Consider the following 22547-nt stretch of genomic DNA (forward strand, 5'->3'; position numbering starts at 1 on the left):
GGCTATATTTAAGGGGACATAAACTAGCTTTCCAATGATAAAAGATTTATTGCCAAGAAGCATCATTACAACAAAGAACACACATTTCCTTACTAAAATTGAGTGCAAGTTTAATTGTTAACAATCGTTTCAAATCGCTTCAGTCACAAGTAAGTTAACTGAAGTTTCAAACTGTAAATTCACAACTTTAGTAAAGGTGAATCAGTACCCACCCCTGGAGTGTTGTCTTTGTCTCACTGCATTCTCGCCTCTATGGAAGCTGGGAAAGTGGGGAAAACTCCCCCGATCAGCATGAACAGGTAATTGTAATTAAATTAACCTCTCTTTGGGCTCATGAATAATAGTTTCAGTAGAGGCGGGTGAGGGGGGAGGCTGAGGATAGTTTGCCAAAGAAAAAATACAGACACACAAATGTGTCCTTGACAGAATGAGATAAATTTTACAAATCTTTAATCCCTGAAACCTATTTGCTTTAATGTTGTCTTATTCTATTAGACACCACTTTATGGTTATACATGGGAAATAAATTTACGGGAGAGGATTTATTTATGAGGACTTACATACTTACTAAAAAGAATACAAACACACAAAATGTCTTTCATTTTAGTCCATTTAAATTTGGTCAAATGTCCCAGTACAATAATCATGGAAAGCCATATATTTATTAGGACTTTGGCTTCCTAAAGGTTAAATGGTTTTAATCTTAAGCTGGTTTAGGCTTTCACATGAGAAATACTTTTCATATCAAGTACTACACTAGTAGTAACATTAATACAAACTAAATATGTTAAGCAATAAAAATTAACCTGAAATCAAGTCTGGAAACTATTGTAGATGGTATTAAATGTTTAAATCACCACAAAATAAAATACTCAAAGCAGAGATAGATATTTTTTAACCGTTTTGAATATACCTGCATGAATACCATTAGTTGGAGGTTTATTCACAGCTAACTATTGGTTTATCTAAATTATTGTCCTCAGAAGCAGCCACTCAGTGGTAGTGGGTGTAACCCCTGTGTCCTTTCTCTTGCGACGACTCCTCGGATTCAGGTCATTCAGCTCGAACAGGACAGAGGCGGCTTCCGTAGCAGAGCGAGCAGTTGGAGTGACGCAGGAGCGCCGAACGGGCAGATCACTTCTACAGTCAAGATGGCGACATCGGAGCCGGTAAGAGAGACAAGAGATAGCACAAAAAAATCGACTAATATGCACGTAAAGACCGGATAAATCTCCAATTCACCTACTACATACATCGCATAACTTTGCTTCTGTGAAACCGAACTGGCGTTTAGGCCAAATTAACGCGTTTGAGTTGACAGATGTTGGCGTGGATTAGCGCTAGCATGCTCAGCAGTGGGGATGTATGAGGCACTGCCTGACTTTGTTGGGCAGAGAGGGAGTGACTGACTGCACGTCGTTCATTCAAACTCCTGTCAACGCGTTGTTTTAATCTAGTCGGGTATTACAGTCGATATCTTACGACAATTTTAATGAACTGCCAATACCTTTAAACACCCGTGGTGATACATTATTGGTGCATTTTTAGAAAGTCTGGACACGTGTATATCTAGCCTGCAGCTAGCCTAGCTCATCTGCTAAAACTAATGCTAGTAACTGTTATCTGTAAAGTTAGCTTATTGATTTTCTTTGTATATACCCCCTGCTGACTGTTTTCCATCAGCTCCTGCGTCTAATCCTTAAAAATGTAGTTGAGGTGGACTCTGATGTTGCTAAGTGAATCTTTATAAAAATGCAAGAGTATAAGGCTGAGCCCAGCTGTGAACTGGATAATGGGACAAGGCCCCATTAAGGCCCCCTAAAACAGAGGGGCTTAAGGTCATGCCTTTGTTACGTTTCTGTAGATCACTTTAAATGTAAGCTATACTGTAATAATAATGCATTTTATAGATCATGTAAGATTTTTGTTATATATACATTGGACTACATAGTTACACTATTCTTATTAGGGGCTTTAAGTAGTCCCGATTTAGGGATGAAATTGGTATGTTTTAGATTATACCGTGAGTTTGTGAATCAGTCTAAGTAAGTTATGTTTTTATTGTCTTATTTTTCTTTTTTTGTAAGGTTGGAATTATTGTAAAAGTATGTATTAGGTTCTGTTAGAAACTCAGTAGTAGTAGTGATGATGATGATGACAAAAAGTTTGAAGTGCTTTGTGATGTTATGATACTGTACACACTATGAAATTAAGTGTGTGATTACCCCCGACAAAAGCCCTTAACTGTATATGGCAATGACCATTCCATTAAGTTTTTATTGTTTACTTTGTTAAAATTTGTGATACTGAACTAACTGACTTTAAAGTAAAGGCAGGACTTTAGCAACATTATGATATAAATCTGACCCAACTACCTTTGCCATTTGTGATCAGTGGACTTGTGTAGTTGACTTTGTGATGTGTTTGTGTGCATATCTCCTCAGAAAACAACTGAAACTGAAGATCAACAGACTGACGGTCAGGTTGTTGCGAATCCTGAGCAGTATATCAAACACCCTTTGCAAAACAGGTGAGAGTCAAACCAGGTTCTGAGTTTGATTTGGATGAAAGCTGCTTGTGCTTCCATACTCTGCAGTCTTCTTGCAACAATGAGCAAATCCTCTGGCCAAACAATCAGAAATGGCTGGTGTAAGCACAGGGGAGTTTTCATTTAGAAAAGCCAAACTGTGCCTTAAGAGGCGGGTGTGGTGGTGAGATCAAACACACCCGTCTCGTTGATTCAGAGTGGACTGGAGTCTCATCTGAAACAGTTTTTAAGGTTGGTTTTGTCATGTTAATTAAATAGTTTGAGGCACAGACGAAACTCGTTGGGGTTGTTTTGGATTATAATAGAGTCTCTTCAGACTTACCAAGGTGCCAAATTTCACCCCATCCAGAAAGGTGTCAACACCATTGAACATTTCACGCCTACTGATGTTTTAACACCCTTTCAAATATCACCTTTGTGACCGTTTTCAGAGGGAAGAGGGGCTTCTTTTTTTCATCATTATTTACACACAAATACAGAAACCGAGCTCATTGAAAACATACAGAGATGGTGGGGCTAAATTTACTTAATCACTTAGGATCAATAACCTTTCTCTATAGAGGCAAAACAGCTGTTTCATTATGAAATCAGTGAAGAAGTATTCCTTTAGGAATACGGTTAGTTGTGTATTTATCACCATGTGAAATGTGTTATTTTACTTTCAGTTGAAAATGGCATTTCATCTTCATCTAGTTTTAGGATGGGAGCTGTACTTTGACTTTTGTTCTTTGGCATCACAAACATACTTACAGTCATGTGCTGATTGATTTTTCTTTTTGTCCCTCTGGTCTCTTGGATGAAAGTGAAATCACCAAAGCACTTATTTTGACAACGTAAACAGGATATTCAAATTTGAGCATCATAGTAAGGATAAATGTTCAGTTTATTTTCATCAGGTTCATATTTGCAGTTTCTGTTTGTTTTCTTATTTTAAGGTTTAAAATCAGAAGAGCAGATTGAGGAGTCATGTGTTTTGTTTTTTCCTCTGTGTTAGAGTTGCAGTTGTTGTTTTTTCTATTGTCCTTTTAGAAATGTTATCATAGTTCTGCAGTGGCGACGAGCTATTCAGGAGCATTGTACAGTCGGTTTGGAAATGCTGAATGGTTCTCTTCGCAAGTCACTTCTAGGTCATTCTGCTTGTTCAGCTCAGCCTCAGAGGTCAAGGCTGTCCATCTCTGCTGCTTTCATCCTGGTTTTATTTAAACATATTGACGTGGAGGTTTTGTTTTCCATTTTGACAGTTTTGATTGCAGACTTCTCATTTTGAGGGCTAGGTGTTGTCACTTCTCTCTGGCTTCACTGTAAGGAAGTAGAGGACTGAGTTATTTGGAATTTGTGGTTAAATATTGATCACAGATATGTGTTTTAACTGTCTCACCGGCCGAAGGTGTGATTGGTTTCTTAATAAATGATTGAGCTGCTTTGGATATTTGTTATGTCAGTTTTAGCATCAGTGGTTGGAGCTCTCAGAGTGAGGTCGGGGTTTTTAGGTAAAGGAAGACAAGTGACTTCTTATCCCTTTTTTTTTTTATCTACAGTGTGTGTCATTGTACTTGCAGATTTTTGCTGTTGTCTGTCATAAATATTTACTGCTACTAAATTGAGAAGGGCTAAAATAACTTTTTTTAAAATGAATAATGTGAGGGTTGCACAGAGGTTCAGTGTAAGTAAATACAGATTAGTTTTAACAGTGAATCATGCAGAGTCACTAAATAATACTAAATGAATAATTAGCAGAAAAATCCCCTTCGACATCTGTTCAAGGTGGAATAATGATGGATAGTTTTAATGGCAAGAGTTTGGATCTTGCTGTGGTCTGAAGGTGAGTCCAGTGATGGATTTGAACAGACTGCACAGATCCGTTACTCAGCTGTTACATAAGATGATCACTTACAAGTTTCAAAGTCATGCAGCACCATTTTCATATGGCCCGGTCTTTTAGCGAAACCAGCAGCTGCTGGGAAGTAGGAAGAACGCATTCAGCTTCTGCTTTGGAAAATTGTTTAGTATACAGTTTACTGGAGCTGAAAGTGAAGTGGATAGTTTATGCCTGTCTGCCCATGGACTCTTTTTATTTTTAAAATCACGACCGTGGTATTTTTAAAGTCATAACCACAACAACTCATCTGTGTTTGGCAGCTGAACTATTAAAAATTCAGATGACACTGTTTCTCTAGCTCTGCTGTGGCTCGTTCTTATTTACTTGACACACATTCAGAAGGCAGTGGGGACTGGAGCACGCTGATTAGTTCACAGCTGAACAAATCACATATTACTGTCTGTGTCAGAGGGTGATGTCACAGTAGTGAATTAATCAGTCCTCTTAAGGTTTGCTGTTTTAGAGCTAAGAAAGATTCGTTTAGCTGCATTGGCCTGAAATGATCATTTTATCTCTCGTGAGGAAAAGCTTAAACTACCTGCTTTGTAAACTTTAATGTCTTTAACTCTCCTAAGACATTAGGAAGACTGCCCTAATATAGTTGCATGCCTCATTGAACTGCTGTCTTTATCTGTGTTTGTTGACTCTCTTAATCTAGAATCAGAGCCATGCTTCGCCGCAAAGGCTTTAACTGTTTGTCAATCCAGTCCACCACCCATGTCTGAGAAACAAGTTACCTGGATTTTAAAGTACATGTGAAGAACAGAGCTGGCTTGACTTGTTGTCTGGCATATTTGTTTATATGCCATTACTAAGCATGTAGTCTTAGCTTGTGACTGTTCTGGGTTCACCAGAAGAATCACAGCTGTGAGCAGTCTGATCTCAGTATGTGCAGTGTGATGTTCGCATTAAACAAATATACTTTCATCCTCTCTTTTAGCTCTGTTCGGTCCATTTGCTTCATTTGTGTCTATGGCACATGGGTGGGTTAGTTATAGTTGTAAGTGGAGGGGGGCAAACGGTTCAGCTGATGTCCTCTCACTGCCCTCAACTCTGCCTGCTAGCCTCCCACCCACTGCCCCTTGGTAATACATAAAAGAATTACAGCAGCCACTGTAAACAAAGAGTGCATTTGTAGTGCCGTTGATGGCTGGCTTTCTCTTGTTTTTTGCATTGACATTCATGCTTTTGTTACTAGCTGTTGTGTTCTTCTGTGACACAGCGTGTACGTCTGCTGGTAGGGTAAACGTTTCATGCAGTTGTAACATAAAATAGACTTTGAGTCCTTGTTTTTGATTTTAACAGTGATGGTACAGCATCCAGCTGTTATTAAATTAAAAGAGATACAAAACATTGAATATGCTTGTACTGAACTCAAGAACTGATTGCTAACAATAACAGTTTTATTTAAAAAAAGAAAATGTAAAGTACCAAATACCCTATACCAGTGGTTCTTAACCTTGTTGGAGGTACCGAACCCCACCAGTTTCATATGCGCATTCACTGAACCCCTCTTTAGTGAAAAATAAAAAAAAAAAAAATTTTTCAAATTCAAGACATAGATATGTTTTTTATTGGTGCACAAAATGAGCCATGCATGTCACGATGGAGGCTCTGCTGAACCCCTGAGACCGACTCACCGAACCCCTAGGGTTCGATCGAAACCAGGTTAAGAACCACTGCCCTATACTGAGCCCAGCTGCTGTTATACAAGTAGGAACCCTAAATAGTGTTTTCCAAGAACCCTGCACTTTACTATTAGCAAAGATTGGCAAAGTGAAAAAAAGGTCCAAAGTCACTAAAGGAAAGCACAAGGTGTGTGGACTTCAGCGCTGTATAGTGGTTTCAAAATCACGTACCATGCTGCCCAATGTCTTTCTACAGAGAAATCACTTAATTTCTGACACAAAACAGGCTAAAATACAAAAATGTAACTGTAGAAAAACAAGAGAGAGACAGACTTACTCAGGCTGGTATGGCCGGATTTGGGCTCTCAGCACCTGGTATTCCCATCGGCTGTCTCCCATCCAAGTATTAGCCAGGCATTACCCCACTTACCTTCTGACATCGGAAAAGCTCGTACTGTGTTGGCTCCGCGACAGACTGGAAATATGTCCAGGTTGATACATTTGTAAGTGATGACACTTCTGATTTCTGATCCCCACAAAGATGGAGAAGTCAACAAGCAGGGAGTTTTCCCCTCACAGTCACGAGGTTTGCTCAATCACAATTTGGGGCAAAGTCATGCACTTTCTTTTATTTTCAGTTTATGCATGTTCAGCAATCTGCATTTTCCGACATGGTTTTGAGAGATTTTCAGACAGTCAGTGTAATTATGCTCTTTACCTCTTGGTCTATGAATACTGAATTCTATGAATGATGCATTTTTATTTTATTGTTTGTTTGTTTTTTAGATGGGCCCTGTGGTATTTCAAAAACGACAAGAGCAAAAGCTGGACAGAGAACTTGCGTCTCATTTCTAAATTTGACACAGTGGAAGATTTTTGGGCGTAAGTTTTCTCTGCTGAAGTCAGTCTGAGTTATTGATGGTTTATTATTAATGTGCACAACATGTCCCTTAATGGTAATGTCAATCAACATCAGCATGTTTCACTTTACTGATTGTTTGTTTAATGACCATTGTTCTGATAAAAGCTTCTAAAATTCTACAATTCGACACACTCATGTTGGGAATCTACTTTTTCATCTTTCTACCAGATTATACAACCACATACAGCAGCCAAGTAAACTCGGCTTTGGCTGCGATTACTGCTTATTCAAGGTAAGGCTCTTGTTTTTGTTAAATGTTTACACATTTTCCCTTAATCTCAGTTGCAGCAGAGTCTAAAGACATGGATAGGGTTTAATAGCTGCTTCATATTCTGCGTCAGGATGGGATCAAGCCCATGTGGGAGGACGACAGGAACAAGCTGGGGGGTCGATGGCTGATGACTCTCAACAAACAACAGAGGCACAATGACCTCGATCGCTACTGGATGGAAACGGTAAGACGGCCGTTTTATGAAACCACTCAGCAGAGTCGTATCCATTGGATGTTTCCCCTGATGGTTGTGATTTAAATATAAAATATATATATATATATATGTATAGTTTGACTTTTTTGGGGGGGGGTTTTTGCAGCTTTTGTGTTTAGTCGGTGAGTCATTTGATGAGGCAAGTGAAGACGTCTGCGGAGCTGTGGTCAACGTCAGACCTAAAGGTGACAAAATATCCATCTGGACGAGCAACTGCCAAAACAGGGACGCCATCATGACGATAGGGTGAGTCTTTAAAGTCACATTACTCATAATACGCAAGTAGGAGCTACAGTGGACCACTAGATGGCAACACTGAGCTTGCTTGAGTCTTCACACTGCTTCCGTCTCATCCCTTCACAGGCAACTTTACAAAGAGCGTCTCAACCTCCCCATGAAAGCCATGATTGGCTACCAGTCGCACGACGACACGTCCAGTAAGAGCGGCTCCACCACCAAGAACATGTACTCCGTTTGAAAAAGCTCCTCATTTCAATTTGCTGTAGATTTAAACAATTGCCGATCTGCATCATCACATTAATTTTTGAGTTGTCAACTACTGTAGTGTCCTTTCCTTTTATTGGTAAGAGAGTTGTTCATAGCGTGTACATCTGGAGCTTCTCCCACTTCAAGATGTCAGCAGAGCGGTTGTTTAAAGAAAAAAAAAAACGGGGAGGAAGGGTATCCGGCTTGAGATGTTGTACGACGAGTAAGAGAACACACGATGATTTACTTTTAGAGTTGAAGACTTCTGTGATTAATATCAGTGACCTCTCCTAGCTTAGCTGAGAACAAGCTTTTTTTTTCCAATACTTAATGGCTTGAGTTGTTTAATTAAAAAAGAAAGACTTAACTATAGGGCCTTGTGTTTCTCTCATGCTGAGTTCTCACTCTTTACAAAAAGTGTTTCTCACCTCACAGGAAAAAGAAGGCAGGCAACTCGTCCTCATACACAACAAATTTTAAGGGCAATTTTAACTTGATTTATCCACAAGTGTTGAGCATGAGCCGGGCTTTCAGACTCACCAGCTTAAATAATCTACAGTATCTTAAAGGTTTGTAAAAGCTGTGGTCACACTCCAAAGTGTAGGGTTTGGATTAAGGCCACTTGTTGTTTCAGCCATGCTGGAATTGTGGGATATTGCTTGTAGGTTTTGTTTTGGTTTTTTTCCTCAACTTTTTTTTTCTTCCCTTTACATTTATTTATAATGTATGCATTGCAGTTACTTAGTTGAAAGACAACCATGACGCTCGTGTTTTTTCAAATTGTTCTTTTTTGTTATTAAGGTTAATAATGTGGACTACTGCATATAGATGACATTTTTTTACAGTGTACCATACAGTAAAGATGCCGACAGAATTAGGTGTGCTTTTCACTGTTTTCTTCCTAACAAAAACTGTAGATAATGTCGCACTCCTCTCTTGGTTGTTGCGAAAGAAAGATGATATTCATTGTGAAATGATTTTGCTCATAATGTATCTTTATTATCTGTAATTCCAGGATGTATATTACCTTCTTTCAAGTAAAGTTTAAGTGCTTTGCATTAAAACCAGAAGCGTTTTGTTTTATTGAGGTTTTTAAAGTTGGCAAACTTGCTTTTTTTAAACGCTAAGCTGATTTTTAAAATTCTGTTTTGACTACCATTTGTGGTATTTACCTCCTATTTAATTCCTGGGAACAAAAATCTGACTTTTTAGTAAGTACTATAGTGTGAAGCAGCTTGGGCTAATGTTATACTCATGGGGAAAAGTTAAAAGTGACCAAAAAGCTTTGCAGAATTGTTGAAAATGATGGAAACTACCACAAAAAAATGTAGCAGCAGAATATTCAGAGGAAGTTATTTTTCAGTTTCACACAGAGGAGAAATGTATGAAGTGATGCTGTGTTTTTGTCACAGCTGGATTCAAGTTGTTTGCTTTCTTTTTTGCGAGCAGAATCTACAGATACACCCAAACTGAAGAGCAGCTAAAATGACAGAATCTGGAAGAGGGGGGAAAAGTGTATGAAGCAATAAAAACACATTTCAGCTTTTCAAAATTGAAGTATATTTAACTTTTACATTCTAATGAAAGTTTAGAAAAATGCACATTTTTTTTAAAAGTTTTTTATTTTTAATTTGTATAGAAAAATGTCAGAATTCCTCTCAGCATTGTTAACGTCTCACATGTTTGCAGTGTTTTTTATGTGTATCTTGTTATATTACTGTGAAGCACTTTCTGGTTTTTATCCTGTGAAGAGTGCTATATAAATGCATTGAACTGAACTTAGTGTGACCAGATCTGGTCAGAAAAATTTCAAAATACCTTTTAGCTACTTTATAAACTTTGAAAAGTGACGACTCAACTATACACCTGTAAATGTTTCGATGCTCATCAGTGTCTGGGTCACAGGGAGCAGAAAAGCCCAGACCTCCCTTTCCTCGGCCACTTGCTTCAGCTCATTCTGGAGGACACACAGATGCTCCCAAGCCACCTGAGAGACTCTGTGGTTATTGGGTCACCAAACTGAGTGACTGGTGCTGTATGACATCAACATTTCCCAACTATGTGCTGGCAACTGATCAAGAGTGGAATAAAACAATAGAAGCCACAGATGCATAAATGTGAAGCAAACAAACTGGTTCAAAATACTGATTTAATGTGGGACACATAGAGGCATGAAACTATTCTTTCCTTTTTAACTTTACAATTTATAAATCACTACTCCGGCTTTTCCTCTAAAGCACACGTACACTGAAATACATCGAACAGACCACAGTGAAAATCTCTGGAATGGAAAGGGTACTGACAACATCACCTTAAGTGTATGTAGCCAAGATTGCGTGTAATGTCCATTGGTCTATCGCTAGGCCAGCTGCGGCTGATGACGCCTATTATTTTTTTACTGTCGTTCAAGTTAATCATCCAGTCAAACAGGATCTCATAGCGTCATGGAGACTTTTATTGTTTAAAAGGGTGTAAATAAAAGTCCTCCACCCTTTTAGCTCCAAACGCAGATATGTTTATCAGCACAGTGGCATGACTTCCTTGTGTGAAAGTAATACATCCCAGAGGGTTATGGAAGAGCTGTCACCTAACACAAAACTTGATCTGTGAGGTTGTTTTTTTGGTTTTTTTGGTTGTTTTTTTTTTTACAAATTTTTCATTACAAAAATGATTGCACAACAAAACACCTCTTGTAAGCTGTTCTGTAGATGGGGCATCTGCGTGAGATACAATCCAGCTGGTATGTTTGTTCGTTTGGTTCAATAAATATGGAAAAAAAAATTAGTAAAGAAGACAGCAGAAAAAAATCCATCCAAGAAAAGGAAAAAAACAAAACACTATTGGTTCAGTCACGATCCAGCCACTGTAGTAACAGATGTCCTACTTGTAGCATCCTCACTTTCTACATCTTTCAGATGGATCCTGGCAGCCTTATATCAGGACATCGTCATCATCAAAGGCTTTACCTCATCTTGTTTGCTCAACAGATTGGAGAGCATATAGGACGAGAAGAAGAAAAATTCCACGGCGTAGCTGAGCTCAAACAGCTCCAGGTTCATACTCAGCATCCACTCAAAGACAGCAGACAGATGGATGTAGAAGTACTCGCTCTGAGCAAACAAGACAGTATCTGAAGGTTCTGGGTTAAGGGTGTTTCACTGGTCTACTGATGGTTAAAACTATGGAGGACATAAAGCTTACACAATTCTTTGACAAAAGAACATAGCTATATGAGGCAAAACTGTGTTTCTATCATTATTGTGGGCTAATTTGGGATTACTTGATTACTTGACACTCTTGATGAGCATGAATCAGCTGCATGGGCCAGCGCTTCCTGGAGTTCTCCCACACCTGACTACTGTGTGCATACATCAGGGGCAGAGTTAGCACATAGTCATGGCAACCACAACTTAAATCTGCTCAACAATCTAGCCACCCTTTACAACCAATGAGACACGTTTGACCTTTACTCATAGAACTGAAGTTACATTCAGTAACCATTCGGCTTTGGCTATTGTTCTCATACGCACACACAGCACAGCAATCCATTTTCTTATAAACCTCGTGAATGTTGTGACATAAAAAAAGAAAGAATAACTTCCCCAATCACTGCAGACTGATATCAGCAACTAACCATACGTAAAAATATATAAGAAACCCATAAAAGTAAGTTATAAAAGCGAGGAAAGAAAAACTCTGCTACTCTGCACAGTCAATAGATTCTGTATTCCTGATGTTAAATAGTGCTCTTCTGTACTCAAAGAGCTTCATGCAACATGCCTCATTCACCCATTCACACAAACACCTTTTTCCTATGCTTAACTGCCTTGTAGCTAACATTCACACACATTCATACTCCCATGGATGCATCAGAGGGCAGCTTTGGCTTAGTATCTTGGCCAAGGGTAATTGACATGCAGGCTAGAGCAGCCAGGGATCGAACCGCTAACTTTCCAATCAGTTGATGGCCTGCTCTACCTGAGCTACAGCCACCTCAACACCGAATCTCTGCTAAATGCTAAATGAGGTGTCTAATGTTTCATTGCTGTGCATCTGATCCCATAGATCTACAAGGTTGAGAACAAATGTAAAGCTAGAAGAAAAAGGAAAGGAAAGCTATGGTTAATAATTCACTAAAAAAAGGTAATTAATGTGTATCTGCTTCTGTCATGTGGACTTCTGTGGCCGGTCCCACTTGGTAAACACAGGAGCTGACCGGATCCAAATATGTCCCAGTGTGTTATAACTCATGCATTAGTTCTGGAGCTAGCTGTTGAAATCCCTTGTTTAAAGGAACACAGTTTTAAAGGAAAAGTTCCTCCATGATTTGTGAAAGGATACAGATGACGGTCACAATTACTTGAATCACAGTGGAGATGATTCGCAGTGGGTAGAGAACCTTTTCATATCCAGAGAGGGCGCACTTCCCTGTCAGCACGGTGAGAATGGCCGTGTAGAAGCACGCGCACATGAAACTGATGGCAGCCCCGAGGTAGTGGAGGAGTGACACGTGAAACGGCTGTGGAGGACATTCACCATCAAATCCAGCGAATATTAGCAGGCTGTTTAAATCAAGACTAAGATTGTATGAAGATTGCGAAATGTGTTGGCGAGTGAGTGAGAACTATCAGGCAGTGTGCAGTGAAAAATACGATGTCGCCTAACAGGTTTATGATTTGAAACACTTTCCAAGTATTTGGGTCCTTAAACCCTTTGTTTAAATTATAACTGGTTTCCTTTCATCCCTGCTTCACCAACTGATTTTTCTAGAATAGTTTTGTCACTACATGTAAGTGCAGTACAACACTACAGATCACGCAGCAGAGTGTCATATTTACCCTTTAACACACTAAAAAACACTATAACCCAAGCATAAATGGCACTTTAGTGTGCTTGGGCTCTCATTATAGATGGTCTAAAGCTACAAGGTACCCACCTTTATTTGCTGTTTTAGCACAAGCGCAAACAGAAATTCTCATTTAGATCTGAAACAATTTAACCCTGCAGAAACATCGCTGCAGTATGACGTTCGGCACTTACGTTGCAGTTTCCGGCTGCGAATGCCCCCATGGCTGCAATCACACCGAAGACCAGTGCAAATTTACTCATCATGGACTGACTTGAGTGCCTCTCCATAATATGGGCATGGTGGAATATGCAGAACAGAAAAACTAAAGAAGAGATCGCAGTTGGTGTGACACACATCCCTCATACATATATATGTGTGTATAATGGTTGAGGCATTTAGCAGGTAAACTCACACATGAAGGATCCGGCGTTGATTGTGGCTGTAAAAAGTGAATTTTCTGGCGGATATGTTCCACTTGAGCTGAAATAACATATTTAGTTTGTTTCATTCTGTCTCAAGATTTCATTCCAAGGAAGAAGGAAAATGAACGGGTGCATTTAGTCTTTTTTTACCTTATTGTAGGAACCCAGCAGCATCCAGCATTAGTATGATTAGCCCTGCAGTAGTTGCCGTTACCCCTGCGAACAAGTTAATGCCATTTTAGAGGCTGCATTATTAAATAAACACTGGGTCATATTTAAAACAAAATGAGATTTAAAAGGTCACCAGTCAGTGAGGGCGCACACATGATTGTTGGAGAAGGCTAGCCCATATCTGGAAATATAAAACAAAAGAAAAACTGTTAAGAATCTGCAAACATCAAACCAGAAATGCTTCCAAGGAAGTGTCACTTCCTTCCAAGGAAGTGAGCATCAACGCCAAGCACGTTTTCAGTTGTGTGACTCAGTCGTTAAAGTCGTTTGTTCAACAAGATTTTCTTTTTTGAACTTAGTGACAGACACAGTTCACACCCTGCAAACAGAGCCGGCTCACATATTTTCAAACTCCATAGGTGAGTTCTGACGTGCCTTTACATTTAGAAGCCGCTCTGACGTCGACGACTGTTTCCACAGACGATGTGCAGATAAAACAGTACAATAAAAGATTGTGAAAAGCAGCAGAAATAATATGATGCCATTTTCTTTACTTCCTCTTCATGGCCAAATGTTATCAGCATTGCAGAAATCTCACTGATTTCTGAAAGTGCCAGGAAAACGCAGTTCATGTACTAAGCTTGACTATCAAGTACGTGGTGTGACGTTATCGGGAAAATTCAGATATGAATAAACTCTGTTTACTAGCATTGTTATGGCTGAGTAAAAACGACGTGTTTAAAAACGTTCCCACAGCTTTATGACAGTGTAAATGTCAAAAAACAAACAGTGAATCTGTAGTAAACTTACACACTCCACGTTCCAATGAAGGACACCAGGGAAAGACAGATGGGGAAAATAATCCAGAGCCCCATGTCTGGATGATGATGACGACAAGCAGCAAAGAGATGGATTCCAGAGGTCCAGCTGTCTTAAAAATACTCAATGTCAAGCCTCTTTGGGGGGTTTATAGAAGCCTCATGCAGTCAGCATTATATACAATCAGTGCTAGAACAGAAAACCCCCCAAAAAATCCTAACTTCAAGTCCTTGGAGCAGACGTTTGCACTGCTGTTGTTAGTTTAGTCTTCCTCCATCCAGAGGACTACCTCCCTTTTAAATCAGACTGTCTCTGCCACTCCTTCAGGGCACCACCTTGCTGTGTTACAACAAATATTATGAAACATGGGGTTGGTCTTCTTGTCACATTATTTGTTTTGTCAACGGTCTCCCTTCTATAGTCCTTGCCAGCTATTGCTCTGTTTGACACGTATTAAATATCAAATCAAACAGTAAATGTTTGGAGTTGTGCACAGATTTGAATTTATGAGAATTTTCCAATGAATGGCTGGTAGGATTATTACATTAGACAAGCTTGGAATGCTTTAAGCCCCCTGTCTTGTCTTTCCTGTCAGGTAGGTGACTACGTGCACCCTGTACAGTCATTTCAATAAATATGAATTTCAGGTACTTGTACTGTGTCTGTGTCTGTGCTGTAGTCTCTTTTATACTACATAACATTTATTCTCTACTACATTTTGGAGGAAAATATTTGTTTTCTACATTCCCCACGTAAAGTACTGTGCAAAAATCTTGAACAACCCAAACACTGGGAAAAGGCTGAGATGTGCCAAATTATACAAGAAAGTGGCAAAAGGTCTTATGGACTGATGAATCCAACTTTTTGTTTGAAATCATCATCAATATGTAGGGAACAGGTCAGGAACGAGGTACAGCAGTGAGCGTCTACAGCCGTCTGTTAAACACAGTGGGTCCCCTGTAATGGTTTGTAGCTAAATTTCACCCAGTGGTGTCAGAAAACTTGTCAAAACAGAGAAATACCATCAGATTCTGATCCACTGTGCAATACCACGTGTCAGCATGACAATGATCCCAAACACACTACTAGTGCAGTAAAAGTATAGCCTAACAGGAAAAACACACACACACACACTATCAGTCATGCCTTCCTGGAGCCAACACTAATTTTGAGGGATTTTGTTTTGTTTAATTTTGCACACTTGCACGTTATGTAGTCCTGTGTTGATTGCCTGTTATATGTTATATGTAGCACCATGGTCTTGAAGGAACATTTTGCTTCTCTGTATACTGTACCACTGCACATGGTTGAAATGATAATAAAGCCACTTGACTTGACTAAACATCACTGAAGCATTGAGGGGAACGGGGGAAAAACAGGCAGGGAACAGAACAAACGGCAGATAGCGTCAAACGAAGAGCTTTAAATGTGCTACAAGAATTCTAGGCAACTATTCATGAAGGCTGCTTAAAGAGGTGACAAGAAAGTAGGCCGAGAGTCTTCAGGCTGTGTTGGAAAATAAAAGTAAGCATAGCAAATATTGATTTTCAAGCTAGTTAGAATTGTACAAACTACCTTTTGTCTCTTTTACAAAGTTTCAGTAAATTGCTGCACCTGTTTCCTGTTTTCCTAACAAACGATGAAATGAGCGGTGACTCAAGACTTTTGCACAATACAGTATACATTTACTCAACGGAATTACAGGCTGCTCTTTTAGAATGCATTTAAATTGTAAATCCAACACTTATATTTATATTCGATTATCAATATATTTTGTTGTGAATCACTGGAGTGAAAATAATTTAATGATCTAAGTCCTTTCTTCACCTACTGGTTTAGGAAAAAGCAACCAATCATGCTTCGTTTTTAAACTTTTGAAAGACATTGGTTAGCCTCCCTAAAGAATTACACATGGATGATCTAATAAATCCACAACACTTGATCACAGGGCAAATGAAAAATCAGTGTCAGATATTTCTTTTATATTTCGGAATAATGTAAATCCTCAAAGGAGAAATGGTCACTCATCTCTTCGGAGAAAAGATTTCTTTTAATTTATAGCGTAATCTTTGTTCTTAGTAACTTTGTTTCAACTCAGTTACACGGTGAGGTAACGCAATACTTTCAGGAGAGGATCGGGGTTTGGGGAGGCCGAAAGAGAAGTTTTAGGGCGTTGTACTTATTGTGGAGGTGCCAAAGAGAAAAGACGTGGCAGCACAACGTGCTGTCTGGCTGTCTGCCGCGTGGGGTCCTCGTTTTCTAAACAAACAAAATGGCGGCGCGCATGAGATGGGGTCTTCAGCAGCTTTTACGGACAAGAAATACGGCTCACTTTAGGTTTGAAATATCCCCAGCGTTGATCCACCGTACTATAATACCTATATGATGAGTCTATGTAAAGCATAAACCAGTATTGCGACGCGTCTCTGCATTTGAGACGGAAATTAGCTTTTAGCCAGCTACATAGCTAGCAAGCAAAATAAATGGGACAAAGCTTTGTCTCCAGGCTAACCCATCCGCCTAGGTGTGGTTGGAGCTGTGGAAGAAAGTAGTTTAGTCTAGTGTTAGTTAGTTTAGTCGTTTTCACTGTGAAAATCACGTGGTAGCTGGCACACGGCCGCTAGCTAGTTAGCATAGTAAAACTTCATTGTTAGTGAAAAGGTTATTCCATGCATAACAACGCCACCCGTTTATATCCTGCCTCAATAAATGAGTTGAGGGGATATAAGGTGTAATGTGTTCTTTGTGCTTCAAGGTTTCCACAGCAGACCAGATGTTCATATCACTCACTGTCCACGACTCAGAGCTTCAGAAGAGTCCAGCCTCACCTCGGGATAGGAGCCACACAATTCCCAAGTGAGAAACTCTTTCAGAAGTTTGAAAACCTTACATACGTTCACTGCATTATGTTGTGCCTGAGTTGATGGTTATGTAATGTCTTACAGTAAGACACCTGTCCATCCAGACTCAAGATACACCGAACCCCAGAAGCCTGAAGTTTCTTCCCGGTAAACCCGTCCTAGGAAGTGGAACGCTTGACTTTCCTTCTCCAAGCTCGACTGGATGTTCTTCTTTAGCCAGGTTGTGTGTCAGATTTAGTGTTGCACTTCAAACACATTTGAAGCCTTGGGAGGCATGTGTAACAGGGCTAGCACTAAAACAAGAAGAATATAATGTATGCTCACTTCATAAGGTACACTGTGCTAATACTAGGTTAGACCTTGTTGGCTTCCCTGAATCATCCCTGTAGTCATAAAGGGATGGACATGCTTAGCACAAGACTCAGGTGAGCTGTGGTATTTAAATTATTCGCAGTTGGAACTCAGGAGTGTTTCAAGAGAATATCCCCCACAAAATTATACCTCGAACCTGACCCGTTAATATAAGGCAGGATGGATCCATGGTTTCATGTTGTTTATACTAGTTAATGACCCTACCATCTGAATGTCACAGAAATCAAGACTCAACAGATCAATTTTATTACTATTTACTATTGTCCAGTTTTGCTGAGCTCATGCAAATCATAGCCTCAGTTTCCTGGGGGGCAGGTTTGAGCCAGTGTAGCCTTCCTGTCAGCTTTAAGCAGTTTGTCACTCACTGGCTATTTTCTCTCTCTCTCTCTCTCTTTTTTTAAACCATTCTCTATAAACAAAAGACACAGTTGTGCAGGAAAATCCCAGGAGATAAACCAGGCGTTGCAAACTCACGTCACACTACAAACACGTTGAGGGATCGGTTGTTAGTTCAGTGAGAGAGTTATTTGTAAAGAAAACCGTATTTGCTAGCAGTCAAAAACTAATGAGTACACTTATGTCTGCATTTTTTATTTTATTAAATACAAACAAAATTATATCAGGAGTGCTGCCACGTATCTGGCCAGAAAGAGAGTGCCAATTTGTTTATTTGGTGGTTCAATAAAAGGCTTCAGTTAGTTAAGAGTGAGGGGAAAAAATTGCTTTCAGGTTTGTGGTTTTGTCTTGTTATACAATATTTCAAGTTTTAAAAAATAGACAAAATACTGCATTTTATATTTGTGGGTGTTTTCTTGTTTGTTTTTTTATACTACTTGAACACTAAAGTGGCTCTCCAATGAGATGACAGTGCCAGCAGTGGCCCTCAGCTCATTCGAGTTTGAGACCTCTGAGATAAACAGTTGCTGAAATATTTAAACCAACTCGTCTTGCACCAGCAACCATGCCACATTCAAAGTCATTATTCTGATGCTTGGTTAGAACTTCAGCAGCTCATCTTAACTATGTGAATATGCTTAATTAAGTGGAGTTACTGCTATGTGATTGGATGTTTAGATATTTGCATAATGAACAGTTGCACAGGTGCACCAATTAAAGCGGTCAGGAGTGTATATGTTATTCTTATTAAGTGCTTGCTTGCAGGCGGATATGAAAAATGGAAAAATGAGAGTCTGTACATTTACAATTTCAATGCATTCATGTCATGTTATTAAAAAAAAAGAATTCCCTATGGGTCATAGGTTTAAGTGTGAGGATATCTCTTTTGCTTTTATGCTTATGGTGTCTTCAGTTCTGATCATGATGGGGTTGCTTGGCTGAATAATACGTAGAGCTGATGTGACAGATGTACACCCTGAAAATAACATTTTGGTCCTCAGTGGATTCCTGAGGAGAGACACATCGGGTTCCTTTACACATTGTCAGGATATTTTTTTTTCTTTGCTGATAGTTTTAGTATCCTGAGTCTGATTTGTAATCATAAAACAGACCAAAAGGACTTCATTGTTTCATGATATGTTTTTTTTTATTTCTTACTGAACATGATAATCTGTTTCTCTCAGAGACCTCTTTGAAATTGAAGGAGTACAGAGTGTGTTCTTTGGCCCTGACTTCATTACTGTCACTAAAGTAAGTATTTAATGTCCTCTTACAGTTTGTCTTTGTAGTTATAGTCTAATCATATAATACATGAGATGTTTGTTTTCCTATCAGACGGACGAGGATGTTGAGTGGACGGACATTAAGCGTCATGCTCTGGAGGCCATTGCTAAGTTCTTTGAGAGTGGTGAGCCGATAACAACGGGAGCAGTGCACCATGAAAGCAGTGAGTGTACAGTGTGAAAACATGCAACTTTTTGACTTGAAATTGTGTAAATATTTTCATGTTTTACATTTCTCTTTACTGCAGGTCATTCTGAAGATGATGATGATATTGTTTGTATGATAAAGGAGCTTCTGGACACCAGAATCAGGTAGCGATTTCTCAGTACTGTTGAGAGCTGCTTAAGTAAACCACAGTTGCACTTCAGAAAGTATTTATGGCATGGTAACATAATACCTTATTGCTTCAGTCACATTCACAAAAAAGATGTTGTTAGTGTTCTAAGAGATAGTTGTGCTGAGATAACGGGCTTAATCTCTCTGTTTCTCTGTCCTGTTCTGTACCAATTGATACGGTCGCTCTTAATCACAAGACCTACAGTGCAGGAGGATGGAGGTGATGTCATCTTTAAGGGTTTTGAGAACGGGGTAGTCAAGCTGAAGCTGGTTGGTTCCTGCACAGGCTGTCCCAGTTCTACTGTCACACTGAAAAATGGGATCCAGAACATGATGCAGTTTTACATCCCTGAAGTGGACAAAGTGGAACAGGTGATAATCTATAGAGCCGTTCTGGGATAACTTGTGTTTTTGTGTAAACTCTTCTGATATCAAGTTTGAGAAACTCTTGTTTGGATAAATAAGTCATCACATACAGAGAAGTCTGCTGTCACTTTAAAGTGGACTTATTAAGATCATTTCTGCTTCATATTTTTAGTCTTGGACTCTTCTAGAGTGGTTTTGCATTATTCATTTGTTCAAAATGATTGTTAGTGCGTCCCTTTACAAATTAGCTGTATTTTTTATTACTCCTATCCAATTTTTTTTCAAAAGTTGAAAAATATTTTAGCCTTTACTGGTTTCATTATTTTAAACATTCTTTTGTTTCCCATTGAAAGCTACTGGAGCATAAATACTGAAATGTTAATACTGGCTATTAAAGAAGGGAGTAATGCAGCTTGTTGCATGTGGGCTGTGTACAGTATCCACAGACCAGTTAGAGCACCTGTGTTGATCTACATACACATTTGCATTTGCCTACAGAGGACACGTGAAGATCAGAAATCAATCATGGAACCAAGAGAGAAGCGTGGCGTGGTTTAATGAATCATGTTTTCTTTTAGGTCAGGCTTGATACCACCAGGATGCACTATATCAATATGAAGAAACCCTGGGTCCATGTGGATGTTACTTTTACATACACACATTTGCACTACACCTTCAGAGCTATTCTTGCCATACAAGGTGGCGATCAGAATCAGAATACTTTATTGATCCCTGGGGGAAATTATTTTTTTGTTACAGTGCTCCATTATAAACCAACATTAACAAGACAGACAATACGCTAACTAAGAATAGGACAATATATATATATATATATATATATATATATATATATATATATATATACACACACACACACACAAGTCACTTATTAATAAATAGCTGGAAAAGAAACGTGTAGTTGTAGCAGTAACCAGTGTGTTAAGTGGATGCGTTGTACAGGGAGATGGCCACAGGCAGGAAAGATTTCCTGTGTCGTTCAGTGGTGCTTTTTGGTACTCTGTCTCTCACTGAACGTGCTCCTGTGACTGACCAGCACGTCATGGAGTGGGTGGGAGGTGTTATCCAACATTGTCTTTATTTTGGACAACATCTGCCTCTCGGACACCACCTTGAAGGAGTCCAGCTCCATCCCCACAACATTACTGGCCTTACAGATTAGTTTATTGAGTCTGTTGGCATCTGCTACCCTCAGCCTGCTCCCCCAGCATGCGACAGCATAGAGGAAGCAGGAAGCATTCATTTTACAGCTGATGGGTTTTCCAAAGCTCAGTTGCAAGCTTGGTTAGCTTGGTTTTAAAAAAGAAAATAAAAATATCACTTTTATATAAAAATAATTTGTACATTCTCCCTTTTTTCCAGGTGGAAGATGAAGTGGATAAAATCAGTGCAAAGGTTTTCTCAGAAGTGGAGCGCAAATTGCAAGATGAGAAAGTTCCCCGGCCGACCCACTCATAGACTTTGTTATATACACAGCACTGTAGTGTTTCCACATATTACTGTTCTAAATCATAATACTGAGGAACAGAAAATTGCCTACTATACTGTTAAGAGTTCTGTACATACTGTATTCACCCAGTTGCCAGGTAGAGGTCATTAACTGTATGTCTGTTTACAGAAGGTTCAGTCATGTTTTTCTGTGTAAGCAGAACACTGTAAATGGTGTGCTTTTATTTATTATAAATACTGTATATTTTGAAAGTTGGAGATATTTGAACGTGCGTGGCATCGGTTAAGACTGTTTAGAGGGATGTTTTGAGAAAATGATCCACCGGCTGCTGCCACATACCGAATGACAAAGAATCTGCCAGTACGGTAATCTGTAAATGAAATGCAAGATACTGAGGCTACAATTATTAATTGAACTGAGGTAGGATAACAGTTTATATGTATCCTGAATTTATGTGGTCTAATGTAATAACTTCATTACATTAAAGTTCACTATTTAAAATCTGATGTTTATTGTGACCTTTAATTTGCTGGTGTTATGTCATAGAAAAAAAGCTACTCAGGAAAGGAAGCTTTTGTATAACATCGTCCACACATGCATCAAAGCAAATTGTTTTAATGCAACATGGGGGAGGAAAACAGATTAAAAGTCCTTCACATTTTCCAGGGTAAATATCTTGAATTATGACTGAATAGGGACCCTCTGGAGTGTAGCTCAACTTGACACAGAATGATGGATGCTTGAAATCACCAGTACATTTGAGACATATGATCTTGTAAGACATTTTGAAGCCTTAGAAACCAAAGTTTTACAAGTGGGGTGGATATTTCGTTTACAGCTCAAATATAAATCATATAATCCTTAAACCTGTCCTTATTAGCCCACCTTGGTTAATGGTTTATAGATATTAGAGCTTGAATATGAAAAAAGCATCCATCTTTCTATTGTAGCCTGAGTCCCATTCCTTAGAGTTTATGAAGCCACAGTACCAAATATTTGCTGTTAAATTTTGGAGGTCCCTGACACTTGCACCCACTCCACCCTGCCTCTCTCAACCACTGTAAAATGTATACATTGTAACAGGTTGGCTTGTAATTCTTTTCACAACGTGGCACAAACGTGAAAAGATATTTTATCTTTTTCAAAAAGTTAGATCACCTTAAATAACTGAAAAATGTAGGAGAAAAAAAAGGACAAGTTCTTTAAACAGTCCTGCTCCCCTCATGCTATACCATTTGAGTATGTCTCTTCCAAT

General features: G+C 39.1%; 3 protein-coding genes across 3 annotated transcripts; 2 read left to right on the plus strand and 1 right to left on the minus strand.

Moving 5' to 3' along the window:
- Positions 1–1044: 1044 nt before the first annotated feature.
- eif4e1c (eukaryotic translation initiation factor 4E family member 1c) lies at positions 1045–9018 on the plus strand. The gene is made up of 7 exons (XM_085183113.1): positions 1045–1169; positions 2445–2530; positions 6842–6937; positions 7146–7209; positions 7319–7432; positions 7569–7708; positions 7826–9018. The coding sequence occupies exons 1-7, from the start codon at positions 1152–1154 to the stop codon at positions 7938–7940; spliced, it is 633 nt and encodes a 210-aa protein (XP_085039239.1). The 5' UTR covers positions 1045–1151; the 3' UTR covers positions 7941–9018.
- LOC146505411 (transmembrane protein 150A) lies at positions 7969–14568 on the minus strand. The gene is made up of 7 exons (XM_085183109.1): positions 14201–14568; positions 13524–13571; positions 13370–13435; positions 13210–13277; positions 12989–13119; positions 12290–12467; positions 7969–11078 (listed from the first exon to the last, which is right to left on the minus strand). The coding sequence occupies exons 1-7, from the start codon at positions 14263–14265 to the stop codon at positions 10885–10887; spliced, it is 750 nt and encodes a 249-aa protein (XP_085039235.1). The 5' UTR covers positions 14266–14568; the 3' UTR covers positions 7969–10884.
- Positions 14569–16395: 1827 nt separating this feature from the next.
- Positions 16396–21798, plus strand: LOC146505412 (NFU1 iron-sulfur cluster scaffold homolog, mitochondrial). The gene is made up of 8 exons (XM_085183107.1): positions 16396–16546; positions 16965–17065; positions 17155–17290; positions 19023–19089; positions 19174–19285; positions 19370–19433; positions 19656–19830; positions 21205–21798. The coding sequence occupies exons 1-8, from the start codon at positions 16482–16484 to the stop codon at positions 21298–21300; spliced, it is 816 nt and encodes a 271-aa protein (XP_085039233.1). The 5' UTR covers positions 16396–16481; the 3' UTR covers positions 21301–21798.
- Positions 21799–22547: the final 749 nt, after the last annotated feature.

The sequence above is a fragment of the Neolamprologus multifasciatus genome, chromosome 13, assembly GCF_963576455.1.
Source record: "Neolamprologus multifasciatus chromosome 13, fNeoMul1.2, whole genome shotgun sequence".
Classification (NCBI taxonomy): Eukaryota; Metazoa; Chordata; class Actinopteri; order Cichliformes; family Cichlidae; genus Neolamprologus; species Neolamprologus multifasciatus.